At 41.6% G+C, this 13,545-nt stretch overlaps 1 protein-coding gene across 2 annotated transcripts in view; it reads right to left on the reverse strand.

The window, feature by feature from the left end:
* SOBP (sine oculis binding protein homolog) overlaps positions 1-13,545 on the reverse strand; it is a 156,584-nt gene that overhangs the window by 104,150 nt on the left and 38,889 nt on the right. For both annotated transcript variants that reach the window (XM_082732061.1, XM_082732062.1), the window contains exon 4: positions 11,644-11,795. In XM_082732061.1, coding sequence (XP_082588187.1) covers positions 11,644-11,795 — 152 coding nt within the window. The remainder of the gene's footprint in view (positions 1-11,643; positions 11,796-13,545) is intronic.

Raw genomic sequence — 13,545 nt, forward strand, 5'->3', positions numbered from 1 at the left:
CAAGTTAGCACTTTGTCCTGGTACTAAAGACAACATTCTAATAATCGGGGTTTCAAATAGCTGGTCCTAGGGAGAAGTAGTTCATCTAAGTGTCCTATGGTGAATGTTAACCATATTTTTATCTCTCAATCCATATTTGCATTTCAGATTCCTTCTTCCACAGGACAAGAGGAGATGGGCATGCCACATTCATTGTGTAAAGAATTCAACCTCATGAGATAACCTCATGAGGTCTCTTCTCCTTCTCTCTCATGGATATTTGCCGGCACCTACCATCAGCCATCATTCTGACCCCTTCCCTCTCTTAAGAGATTCCAAATTTTGGGGCACCTGGGTGGCTCAGTTGGTTAGGCGATTGCCTTCAGCTCAGGTCATGATCCTGGAGTCACAGGATCGAGTCCTGCATTGGGCTCCCAGCTCCTCGGGGAGTCTGCTTCTCCCTCTGACCTTCTCCTCGCTCATGCTCTGTCTCACAGTCTCTCTCTCAAATAAATAAATAAAATATTTTTTTATAAAAGAGAGATTCCAAATTTTCATTCTGGTAGCTGCCTTTCCTCACGCGCCTCCCATGGGTTTTAGAGGAAAATAAGCCTAACTCTAACATCCAAGGGAAGCCCTGACTGGCTCAAGCTAATCAGAATAGCCATTGCCCTGGTCATAGCCCCAGTTCAGGCATGTGCATGTGACCTAAGCATAAACAATAAATATGAATTTCAAGACTCTTGCTTGGAATGTTAGGACATAGGCACTCTGTCTTTCACTGGATATGAACAAGGAAGCATATAGGCCTGATTGCTGCTAGCGGCCTTCCCATGACCTCTGGGGAACTTGCCTTGGAAAACAGCCAACACTCTATATACAAAAGCACAAAGATGAGTAGAAATGAAACCACTGCACTACAGGATCAACCTGTCTGAAGCATACCCTACCGTAGGACTTGAATTCCACTGGATGAAAGATGTCCTTTAAAGTCTAAACCAGTTTGAGTTGGGTCTTCTGTTACTTGCATTAAAAATCCTGATACTCGGGGCACCTGGGTAGCTCAGTGGGTTACGCCTCTGCCTTCGGCTCAGGTCATGATCTCAGGGTCCTGGGATGGAGCCCCGCATTGGGCTCTCTGCTCGGCGGGGAGCCTGCTTCCCCTCCTTCTCTCTCTGCCTGCCTCTCTGCCTACTTGTGATCTGTGTGTGTGTGTGTGTGTGTGTGTGTGTGTCAAATAAATACATAAAATCTTAAAAAAAAATCCTGATACTCCATACCCCCTCCCTTCCCTCCCCCCACCAAAAATCCTGATACAGCCTATAACCATCACCAAATTAAGTCTACCTTTAGAATAAAGTAAACTTCAAAACATTCCCTTTACCCAAAGATGCTCCCTTTAAAGTTACTACCTCCTAAAAAAATAAAAAAAAAAAAATAATAATAAAGTTACTACCTCCTTTCCCTCACACTACTTCTAGGAGCCGTGCAGATGCCTGTGGATACCATAGATCTGTCTCCCAGACCAAGATTTGGTCTCTGCGTTGAGCTTGCCTTCTGAGATCTTAACCTCCCCTCTAGACCAGGCTCAAGCCCCACCTGCTACTATGTCAGAACACTTAACCAACAATATCCATCCTTGGATCATTTCTCCCCACACTTTAAAAAAAAGAGAGAGAGAGAGAGAAACCCTAAGCTAGTTCAACATACTTTTGCTACTGAAAAATGTTTCATAACTACTAGTGAATAATTCAGTGAATCTGACACTTTTCATTTTCTATTGCCAGACACACCCAACTCCATGGGAATGCTATTGCCTTTCCTACTCCCTAAATCCTCTCTGCACCGGGGATCTTAAATGTATTACTTCCTTAACAGAGATCCAATCAACAGAGATTAGATCATGTCACACATCTTGCTCAATGCCTCACAGAAGCTGCCATGAAAGTTAGGAGAAAATCCAAACTAGTAGCTCTGCGCCCTACGTGATCTGGTCCCAACCACCCTGACCATTCAACTCCAGACAATATGGTCTTCTTGCTGCTGTTCAGAAATGCCAAGGCTCTTCCTCTGCCTCTCCCTTGCTCCCCCTCCTCTTGTAAATTCTCTGTTCTAAGCTCTTTTCATGACAGCCTCATCACCCTTTCTGTCCCTGCCCACGCATCACCTCCTCAAGGATGACTTCCATAACCACCAGATATAACATAGCACCCCATCGCCATCCACGTCCTCACTCTGTTTTTTCTTCATAGCACTTGTCACTACCTGAAATTTTGTTACATATATACATATTTTTAACTTGTATATTATCAATCTCCCTTAGAGAAAGAATCTAAGTTCCTTTAAGGCAGGGACTTTTCTCTTGTTTTTCAATATACCCGCCAAGCCCAAAACAGTGCCTAGTATATTATGGAGACACAGTATATCTTTTATTTTATTTGTTTAAATAAATGGATGAATAAATAAGAATTTATTTAATCTTGGCCAAAATCAAACAAAAAAGCAGCACAGAGACTTGTTTCCTACTAGGCAAATCCCCCTTGTCTTTAAGTATTTGCCCTGCTTTTTTCCCTTTTCTTTTTTAACTGAAGTTAACATACAATACTATGTATTTATGTGTTATGTATTTAACTGAGTTAACATACAATACTTTATGAGTTTCAGGTGTCCAAGATAGTGATTCAACTTTTATACACATCACGAAATGATGACCATGATAAGTCTACTTGCCATCTGTCACATACAAAGTTATTATAATATTATTGATATAGACCAATGCTGTAACTTATATTCCTGTGACTTATTTATTTTTATAACTGGAAGTTTGTACTTCTTAATTCCCTTCGCCTATTTAGCCCATCCCCCCCATCCCTCTCCCCTCTGACAACCACCATTTTGTCCTCTGCATTTATGGGTTTATGTCTGCTGTTTGTGCGTTTGTTTATTCATTTGTTTTCTTAGGTTCCACAGATAAGTGAAATCATATGGCATTTGTCTTTCTCTCTCTGACTTAGTTCACTCATCATAATACCCTCTAAGGTCCATCTATGTTGTCACAAATGTCTATCTGCCCACCTGTATCTCACCTACCCCTGGGTCTCTGTGTCTCCAAATCCTTTGACACCAACAATTTAAATCACTCTAGTTTATAAGATATTTAATCCTACATGTGATGACAGAAAGTATCAGGGCCTTCAAAGACGGGTCTTATAACAGAGTCGGATGCGCAGTCTTAAAACTGTTACCCTATTTAAGATAATATGAATTTATTCTCTCAAAAGAGATCACAAGATAATATATCATTTATTTGAAATCACCACTTTATCCTAGAATGGCTGGCAATCAGACTAGCAATTGTCATACCTCAACATTTCTATTACCCACCAAGTCCCCAAAATACACTTATTAGGGTAGGACCAGCTCTCATAATGCTAATTAGTTAATCAAGAAATTGAGACACTAGGAAAGCTCAAGTTTGTGTGACAAAAATTGGATGCAAAATCTTTGACTTATAATTTCTACTATCTCGGTGGGAAAAAAATAATCATTTCAAAGTCAAAGCAGTTGTTTTTCTACAATCAAAAGTAGTTAAATACTTTTAAATTCATTTGAACATATTTATGAAGGATTTCTCCTATATGCCTCCAAAGCTCTCTTATAAATCAGTATAATGTTTCCAAGGCACATTTAGAGGTAAAAAAAAAATTCCTATCTACTAACCATATTTTCTTCTATTAGAAGATGAATTAAGCAGAAAATACATTAATGTCTGAATTTATAATAGCAGTGGTTAACCCTTCGCCATAGCAAACTAATGAGGAATATTTTACCATGCAAGGATTAATCAGGGCTCTCCAACACTATGTAATTTGACATTCAGAGGACTTAATCATGAATGGATTTTATTCCCCTATTTACTTTTCATCATGGGGATGCCTTACAAAGACACTACATGTTAGAATAATATAATTCTGGAGCTTAATCTTATTACTTTAAAGAAATGTCATTTAAATAATATTCCATAGCTTTAAAAAAGAGTCCTTACAGAGGCAGGACTCGATGATTATTATGTCATCTCTGGCTTAAATGCAGCTCAAACATTGAGAAAAATATTAGTATGGAAGTAGTGAGCCCCCAAACCTGGGTCTGGCTAACCCACTGTCAGCAATGAGACAGCAACACAAATTCTGGGAGGTTGTGATTACCAGACAATTGGCTTCCACCCTCCAGCCATTGATTATCTCTTTCTTTGTTAAAGACTACAGGAGTTTCATTTAACTAGAGTGCTGAGTACCTTGCAGCAGAGTTCAAGGATCTTTTATGGATTCATTAAACCATTGATCTGCCTTCCTGTGCTTGTAGTCGTGCCCAGCTCTGGCCCACAGCCTGTGTTTACAAAGAATGCAAGAGACTGACGTTTGTAACCTCCAAAGGCAGTCTGTCAGTAGACATTAGACTGTACTGTGCACGGTGCACAGAGTGGATTGTAACGTTAAGGAATTTCCCATTCTCCAGCTCAGCTGCTGGGGCAGGAATTCCGCAGCCATCTACAACAACCTTCTTTATATGCCATCCTAATCTGTGATAATAGGAACAAAGAGCCAAGAGCCCAAGGAACAAATAAGTCCACGTGGCTTGCCCGGTTCACACGTTTGCCTCTGTATGCAAAAGCCAGCCGGTGGCACTGAGACTGGGGTCGGGGGCGGTGTGGTGCGGCAGGGATAAAGACCGCAGGTGTGCCTACAGCTTGCCTCTCCCGCATATGGCCATCTTGAGTATACTAGCTTTTGTGACCACACATTGCAAAAGTGTATGAGAAAAATTCTGGATTCAAACTACTACCTTAAAATATCTCAAGGCAAGCCACCTGGCCTGTCTTGGGTACTTCACATTCTTAACAAGGCATTTGAGTTAAAAACCTAACTACGATCCTAGGAAAATGCACAATCCTTCTCTCTTGGTTTCTCTGGACAGGGCACTACATACTCTTAGAAACTTCTCCCTCCTGTGGTCTTTATGAATAAGGTCTCATGACATGGTCCTTTTAAAGTCCGGTGCAGGGAGGGCTGGAGGTAGCTCACAATGGGAGAAGCACAGCAGAACAACCCGGGAGATAATTCTTGAAATGCCTGTTCTTCTGATAAACCGAGAACACCGCTAGCAGCAAGGTGAGAAAGTTGGCGATGCAAGGGACTGGATAGATTAGGAGAAAGCATGTCCCAAATAACTAGAACCCTTCCTGTTCATTTGTTTCCTGAGCTGCCCGCTGCCCCCAACCAGACAGCCAGACTATGAACTTGAGGCACGCCCATTCATCACTCCCCGGCCCGCACTCACCAGAACACAATGTAGCTGATGCAATCTGACACTGTGGTTAATGCTAAACGAGAGCGTGCCTTCGAGATGGATTGGATAATTACCGGCAGTTCAAATGAGAGAAACTTGATTTAAGTGTATAGCATTAGCTATCACTAGAAGGATGCCCAGACTCTCACTGTGTCTGAAAATCAGCATTCGATAATATGTCCATAGACCTGTACACGCATCCCCAGATGATCAGATTCGGATCCATGAAAAATCCACCCCCCTTCCTTTTGTGCGCTGAACAGAAATGTTGAACAAACACTGGGGCTTGAAGCTATTTGGAGTTTTAATCATCTCTTCATATTTAGTCTAAAATATCTAGTATTACGCAGAAGTTGACATCCATTCTGGATAACAGATTAAAATTATTTCTCTGTTTTCCCTACAGCCTCCAAAATGTAGCCCACTAAAAACCAGATGGGGGTTGGGCGACTGGGTGGCTCAGTCGGTTAAGCAACTGCCCTCGGCTCAGGTCATGATCCTGGAGTCCTATGATGGAGTGCGGCATGGGGCTCCCTGCTCAGCTGGGAATCTGCTTCTCCCTCTGACCCTCCCCTCTCTCTCATTCTCTCTTTCTCTCACAAATAAATAAATTAAATCTTAAAAAAAAAAAAAAAAACTAGACAGGGGTGCTACTCTTTTCTTGCAGTAGAAAACTTACCTGCCCCCCTTCTCTTTGTGCTCCCGGTATCCCTTAAACCAGCGCTTCTCAGTGGTGTTCAAGTGTTCTGATAAACATGCTTACATGCCTCTCCCCTGAGTTTGGGTGGCTGTTGGGGGGCACTAGGTCCCCCCAACACTACAGAAGCTCTGCCCCTGGAACCCTTTCTGGCTTTCTTCAAGAGCCCAGGCATCACTTTAACCTGACCTACGTCTTGCTTCGCTGCCCCAAACTTTCCTGCTGGAATCCCACCGCAAAGGCATTTCAAAGGGCTAACACCTTCCCCCTCCTCTGCTATTGCTTTTCTCTGAGGTTCTCGTGTGCAGCCTCTCATCATTATTCCATTCCATATTCCAAAATACCACAGGATGAGAAAACAGTTGGGCTTGTTGTTCTTTCCCTAGAGCTTTCTGAGGACGCCCCTGTTTGCTGTGACCAAGAGGGAACTCGGCCACTGGAGGACAGACAGAAGCCCTGGGTGGGGCAATGGGGGCCACGGTCTATGCAGCCAGTGGACAGGCTTGTGGCATAGATCCAAAAGGCAGAACCAGAGTGATCGTGCTGCAGGCCAGGGGAGATAGACCCAGAAGTCTCACTGACAACCCGTAAATTCCAGGTGAACCTGCAGGAAGAACTCTGGCGCTTCCCTGGAATGTTTACTGCTCAATTGAGAATATTTGCAAGCAACTGGCAAAAGCAAGTCTGTGGCCTGAGATTCGGGCAGTCTAAGAACGTTAATTACAAATAATTTCTTAACGTCCTTCCCCCAGATTTCATGAATAATAACCATGTTGCAAATTAAATCTTGCAGGTGTTTCAAGGGAATAAAGTAGCCAGGTTAATCACTAGATTTGCAGGGCGACTGTTATGCATTTCTTCTGCGCTACTAGGCTCGATAATTAAGTCTGAAACTGAGAACCTTTTCCAAGATATCTTCAAGTTTAATAAAAAGACCAATACAGGAGTGCCCCTTATCCATGGTTCACTTTCCATGGTTTCAGTTATTTGTGGTACACTGTGGTCTAGAAGCAGATGATCTTCCTGATTTATCATCACAAGGTCAAGAGTGGCCTAGCACTACTTCACAACGCCTACGTCTCACAGCATCACAAGAAGAAGGTCAGTACAGTAAAGATATTTTGAGAAAGAATCCACATTCACATAAGTTTTATGACAGTATATTGTTATAACTGTCCTATTTTATTATTAGTCCTTATTATATAGTGTTTAATTTATAAATTAAACTTTATCATAGGTGTGTAAGTATAGGTAAAAATATAGTATCAGGAGGGTTCAGTACTATCCATGAGTTCAAGCATGCACTGGGAGTCTTAGAAGGTCTCCCCCGGGGTCAGGGAGGACTACTGTAGTCTAAATAAAAATGTGTCCTCAAATAATATGATACATGCTAATTAGTGATGGGTTTTCCAAAAGGGATCTCTTCAAAGAAAAAAATCACTGTGAATGTAGGAAATCATTTAAAAGTGAGATAAATGCTTTATTATACAATATTCCCCTCTTTCAATATTTGTTGTTATTATCATCACGATGGCTAGCAATTTAATGATAGGATTTGCAAATGTTGTTTCTCCTTATACTCATCTAATCTTTAATTCATCCTTATTGTTATCCCTTATCTACACAGCTTACTTTCCTCCACGGTCTGGTGGTGGACAGCAACATTATGACGTTGAAGGACTATTTCTATCTATTCTTGTTTCAAATTACAGGGAAATTAGACCAAGGAAGTAAAACTTTGGTGTTTTTAGGCAATTGTGTCTGTTACTAAAATATCAATGCCATGAACCCATAAAGAACACTAAAATTTAAGATCTTAACAAAGAGAAGAAAACAATCATTTGCATTGCCGGCATTGGCCATTTGTCTTGAGTTTTTATTTCCTTCTTGATTTATGGACATGAGTTTAGATAATGAGATATTTTCCCAAGCAGAAGGAAAAAGACCAAACACGGGCTATTTGGAGATGACTACTACTTGTGGTCTTGTTTGTTACTCTTGTTTTTAAAGAGATAATGATTACAAGGCATCCTCCCTCAGGAAAGACAATTTCTAAGTGTTATTTTGCAAAGTAAAACTGGTGTTCGTGAAACAAAACACGTGAGCATCTCCTGCAAAACCACTAAGACACCTCTGTAACTTTTCAACTCCTAGGTGAATCACTAGGCTAGAAATGTTCCCAAGTCCTTCTCTACTTGTGACCTCAAAAAGGGGCTGGGAAAAGAGCAAGCTCTTAGTTCCCTGAAAATTCTCCAGTGCATCGAGTAATGAGACGCACGTACCATTGCTCAGCCAATGCCCATAGACTACAAAAGTATTTTTCTTCCCCACTGTTTAAAAACTTTGGGGCCAGCAATGGAGGCTGTTGGGGATAAGGAGTCCACAAAATATAATTACAAATTAACACTATCACTTCTTAGAGCCGATGTCCTGAAATGTATAAGCTAGTAGTTAGGTTCCTTAAGTGAATACAGCTGTGACTCACAGTACCCCCTCCGAACAGAAACATCGTGAAGAAAGCCTACGTCTGTGTAGTGATCCAAACAACCCTTCAAATAAAATTGTAAACTTTATTATTCAGTTTAAAAATATAAACTACATGCCCAAAAGGGTTAACTTTGCTGGAGCCTACCCACCTTACTTGTTAGGGCCAGGGTTTGAGAGAGACGTATATGACATGACGTTCTCAACCTACTCCATCAAACAGACACAGAGACCCAGAGAAAGAAGGGTGGAGAAGTAAATGAAATTTAAAGAGCCAATTTTCAGGGGGCCTTCATTTTGAGAGTTGGGCTATTTTTGTCCTTGTTTTTAGCAGCAAATCAATTCCTGCCTCCATACCCAAGCATTTGTGAAGAGAAGAGCAGGGGAACCACAGGCACAGCTGTCCAATTTACATTCACAAATGCAGGTGTTGCTCAGACACAAAACAGAGGTCAGCTGAATGCGGCTCCTAATTAGCTACCTTTTCTACTAGGATTTTTCTTTGTAAAGTTATGCATGCAATTTGGGTTCAACTTAGAGACCATTTTTAGATCCCAGCATGCCATCCACCAAGAAGCGGGCTGTCATTATAAAGCATAATTTACAGCATAGTTAACTTTACATGTATTTTAAAATCTACCTTACACCTAAGGCAAATTTCTCTTCTCCACACACATTACCCACTCTGTTTTCCATCCCCTTCTGCCTATCTAAAATTTAGTGCAGAATGTAGCCGGAAAATCTTTTATGACAGCACAGGAAGAATTTTGCCCTTTTTCTAAGATTAAGGAAGTCCACAATTTTAATAATGAGGACTAAAGACTTGGTTAAACGGCACAAGAAAAGTAGCTATTTGCTATTGTCTTCAGTGGGGAACACCCTGGGGCTTATTACAGCAGTTCTTAGAAATGGCAGCATGGAGACTGGTATCGAATACAAGCCATTAGGAAACCCAAGCCCTAAATGAAATGACCACAAAATCCTATCAGTTAACAGAAATGCAGCAGCTGTACATGTTTTTTGTAATACAATAGGATATTGTTGCAGAGATAACACTCTTAAAATTAAAAAAATAAAAAAATAAAAAAGCATCCAGCAAGCAATGTGACCGCTTTATTCCCCTATTTGAAAAATGAGAAAGTATAGTGTAGCAGAGCTTTGGAATACATAAATAAGCATGAAGATTGCGGAGAAGACAGGTATTGTATGTACACTAATGGGCTGCTGGGATCAGCTGTCAAAGTCACTGGCTAAACTTGAAGCCACTGTGACTCCCAGCTTCTGCAAGATGTTCAAAGACCTACCCTGGTAATTCCCTGCAGGAAGCGAAAGGTAACGGTCCTCCTTGGATTTTACCTGCTGTACGTATAATCCAAGTACTAATTCTTATCTTGGCTCCCAATTTTGTATCTTTTAAAACTGCATGCTAGAGAAGTTTAAATTCAGTTCGACCTTAAACTTTATAATGATGTAATATTACACGTTATTTATAATGATATATATTTTTATATACGGCTATTTCAGAGGCTTACTAAAGTCAAGTCGTTTGGCAAAAGATGATACGTATCACAGGGATTGTAACAAATTCATCTCTCTTGATTGTACTCACTATAGGCTGTCCATCAAGATTCAGACCCATAATCCTTCAGAACCATAGAAAGACAAAAACCCCTGTTCTCTAGCCATCTTCTTGGTTGGAATGCAAAGTATTTTGTTGTGGTAAGTAGGGCTTTGAAGATGAAAGCGCTGGGTCCACTCCTGTGATTGTTACCCCAGTGCTCAGCATTCAAAACGGGAGCCCCCGGATCTCAGAGATCATTTTAATCCTCCTATATTAAAACAAAACGTGTCTCCCATGCGTTGCTCTAACCTCCTTCCTCTGGCATCTCATTGGCCCCTCCCGAGGGAAGATGAACTCGACTGTTGACTGTCCCAAAAGAATTCCAAACAATTTCCTTACTTGCCTCCCTGTTCCAGTGAAGATTATGAGCCTAATTCTTCGAGACTGCTACTAAAATTCCACCCTGCTGGTTCCTGCAGCCTAATTCTTTCAGCATTATGTTTTTTGGCAGAATGATGTGACCCAAATTTGCAGGAGACAATTTGCTGCAACAGTGCTTCTTGCAATGCAGTGAACCCGAGATTAGCATTCCAGGATTACAAATATCAGACTTTAAAAAAATAATAATAATAATTGTTTGCTTCGAGAAAAGACAGATTTCAAGCTCGTATTATGGAAATGGAAATGCTTGGCAAAATGTGGACAATTTAATGAATTAAAGAAAGCTTTCCAGATCAATGGAAAACAATCAAGAAGTAGCAATTTACTTCAGTAAGTGGTGGCAAAATGCTACAGTGGTTCTTTTAAAGATTACGGAAATAGCTGTGCGTGTCTGTGTGTGTGAGATTGTAAAACCATCATGCATTCCATTTCTCAACACTGGTGGCTGATACTATTCTAAAAGGACATTTTTCAGAGCTGAGGTGTCTTAAAACAAAACAAAAACTGATGAACTATGGCTGTCCCTGTGTTCACCCACCAGGCTTCTCACCAAGGCTTGGCTGTGTGAGCAAATGTTGGTTCAGGTATCCATTATTTCACCTTTTCTCGGTTTCAATCAACTTGTACATAAGGCATCAAGTGAGACCTGACGTTCTTCTTGATTCGAATTTTGTGGATCAGGTTTTGTAAAGAGCCAGAGCAATATCCCCATTGGGAACAGATATGAAACTGCGTGGACTAAAGCTTTCTGGCCACGCTTCTGTGGCTCGGCCTGTGTAAGCCATCTCTACCACTTATCTTTCGTGAACTCTAGCCTACCCCCTCTACTGCTGGAGAGACGCTGGCACCTCCAATGTCACTCGGCTGCGACCACCGCCACCGCGTCCCTCCTCACCCGATTCTCATTCACCCTCTCAGAATCCAAACATCAAGACAGAGAAACGGAAGAACAGGGGACACTTAGAAGGGGATTCCTCATTCCGAAAGGTTAAGAATGACAGAGCAGGAGAACAGACACAACAGAAAAAAATAAAATCAAAGGAAAATGTGCACAGTGTTTTCAGCTAGAAGCTAGAGGCGCATGCGCACGTGGTCTGGGGAGGCCTGCACGGCCGCCTCTCTCTAGTGCTCTTACCTTATTTCTCTTGAAGTAGGCTCGTCGGCAGGCCGCAAAGCACTTCTCGCTGCAGAAGCTTTTCACCTCACTTCCCATACTCAGGGAATAGCGCTTGATTCCCACTTTCTGGCACCAGGCACACATTATTTGTACATTTGACACATCATCTTCTATAATAAAAGTATAAGAAAAATGTTCATATCAGAAGCAAACATCCCTTCAAACTTAGACACACCCTGAGCCTGACAGAGCTACCTGAGGCCAAATTTCAATTTCTGCACCTCACCGCTTTCTCACCTCCGTAGGGGAGCCAGCTCCTGAGGGGAAGACTCAGTGCTTGCTTTCACTCTTTCTTTTTTTTTTGTTTTCCTATTTATTTATTTATTTTTTCTTGGTTGGCTCTTACGTCTCCAAAAAAACATCATTTACTTAAAATCCAGACTATGAATGCACACCCAGGAGGGCTCCCGGGGGCTTCTTAGCCTGGCAAAATTGCATTTTCTACCTGGTTAAGCCAGGCCCAGTTGTCATGAAGCTGCTAAAATGACCCGTTTCCTCAAAGGTGCTGCTAAAAGCCTTTGAGGGCCACATGAGGTGGGACACCCGAGTGCTAACCCATAAATGTGATGTCCTTGTGTGCACCTTGAGGGTCAGGAACCAGGCTCCATCTTGGTCAGCCTGGTGCTTACCACTGTTAGAGGACATGGGGCGGCATTTACCCTTGTGATGTCATGCTTCCCAAGTGGTATGGCTAAGTCAAAAAAGGAAGGATGTGAGTGGCCAGATGCCGTCGATGAAAAGGCCTTAGCCTGGCTCACTCAGCAGTGTCTTATGACAAAACCTTCCTGCATGGGTGTCCTCAGGGAGGCACAGGCCTGATTTAAATTCTCTCCATGTGATGTAGCTCATGTCCCGAAATGGAGGGATGGTAATGGAGGTGTCAGGCATGAGACCTGAGGTCACACAGCCGTAAAGATCATTCTCGGCTAGGCTGGTCGTCCTAGCAGCTCCTGCAGGACCTGCGGCCCAGGTCATGGAGACGTGCAGAATGACGTTAAGTGGTATGCGAGAATTTTCAATAATTAAAATCCTGCATTTCTTTCCCTTTGCAAGAGAAGAAAACAAATTTTACGGGTGAAACAAGCCCATAATATCACCAATATTACTGCTTCAAGCAAAGAGAGGCTTTTAAAGTGAGTCGGTTAACAAAATATATTGAGTAAATCATAATGCAGGTGATAAGAAGTTCTGACAAAAATGTGACAGTGATATTCAAATGACTCAAGTCTGGGATATACAGGTCTATTTAGGGGTGGGGGCAATAAAAGGAGACTTTAATTAGAAGTCTACAAAATAGGTTCTTGCTGTCTCCTAGGAACTTTTGCTGTATTTTGAGTCTTCTGATCCTCCCAATTGACAATGTATGTACATATGACTGATTGCCACTATCAGCCTCATTTCTTCTTCCTTTATGAATTTTTTTTTTTTTTTTTTTTTTTTTAGCTCTCCCAGACTCGTGCTCCAGACGTGAATGGTAATCACAAAATCCCCAATAAGTTCTGGGATAGTGTCATCTGATTTCTGAATAAAATCCCCCAAAGACTAATTGCTAGGCAAGGCCTGGTCCATGAGTTGTTGACATATTCATGGTTCGTACAGTCTGTCATGCAATCATTCCATTTCCAGGGAAAAGATTTGGTTTGAGGCAGTGCGGTCATCAGCCTGCAAAATTAGAAGCAAACTAATTTGTAGTGCAGTGATACGGCTCTTTTTCCCCTGAGTATCATCACTCAGAACTATGGGCAGCATTTTATTTACCTTAATGGAATAAATATTGTCATTTTAATGACCACTTTTTTTTCACAAATTACATTATGTGATCCGTTGTTAATTACCAGATGAGACTTGTAAAAATGACCT

The sequence above is a fragment of the Mustela nivalis genome (assembly GCF_964662115.1).
Source record: "Mustela nivalis genome assembly, chromosome: 5".
NCBI lineage: Eukaryota > Metazoa > Chordata > Mammalia > Carnivora > Mustelidae > Mustela > Mustela nivalis.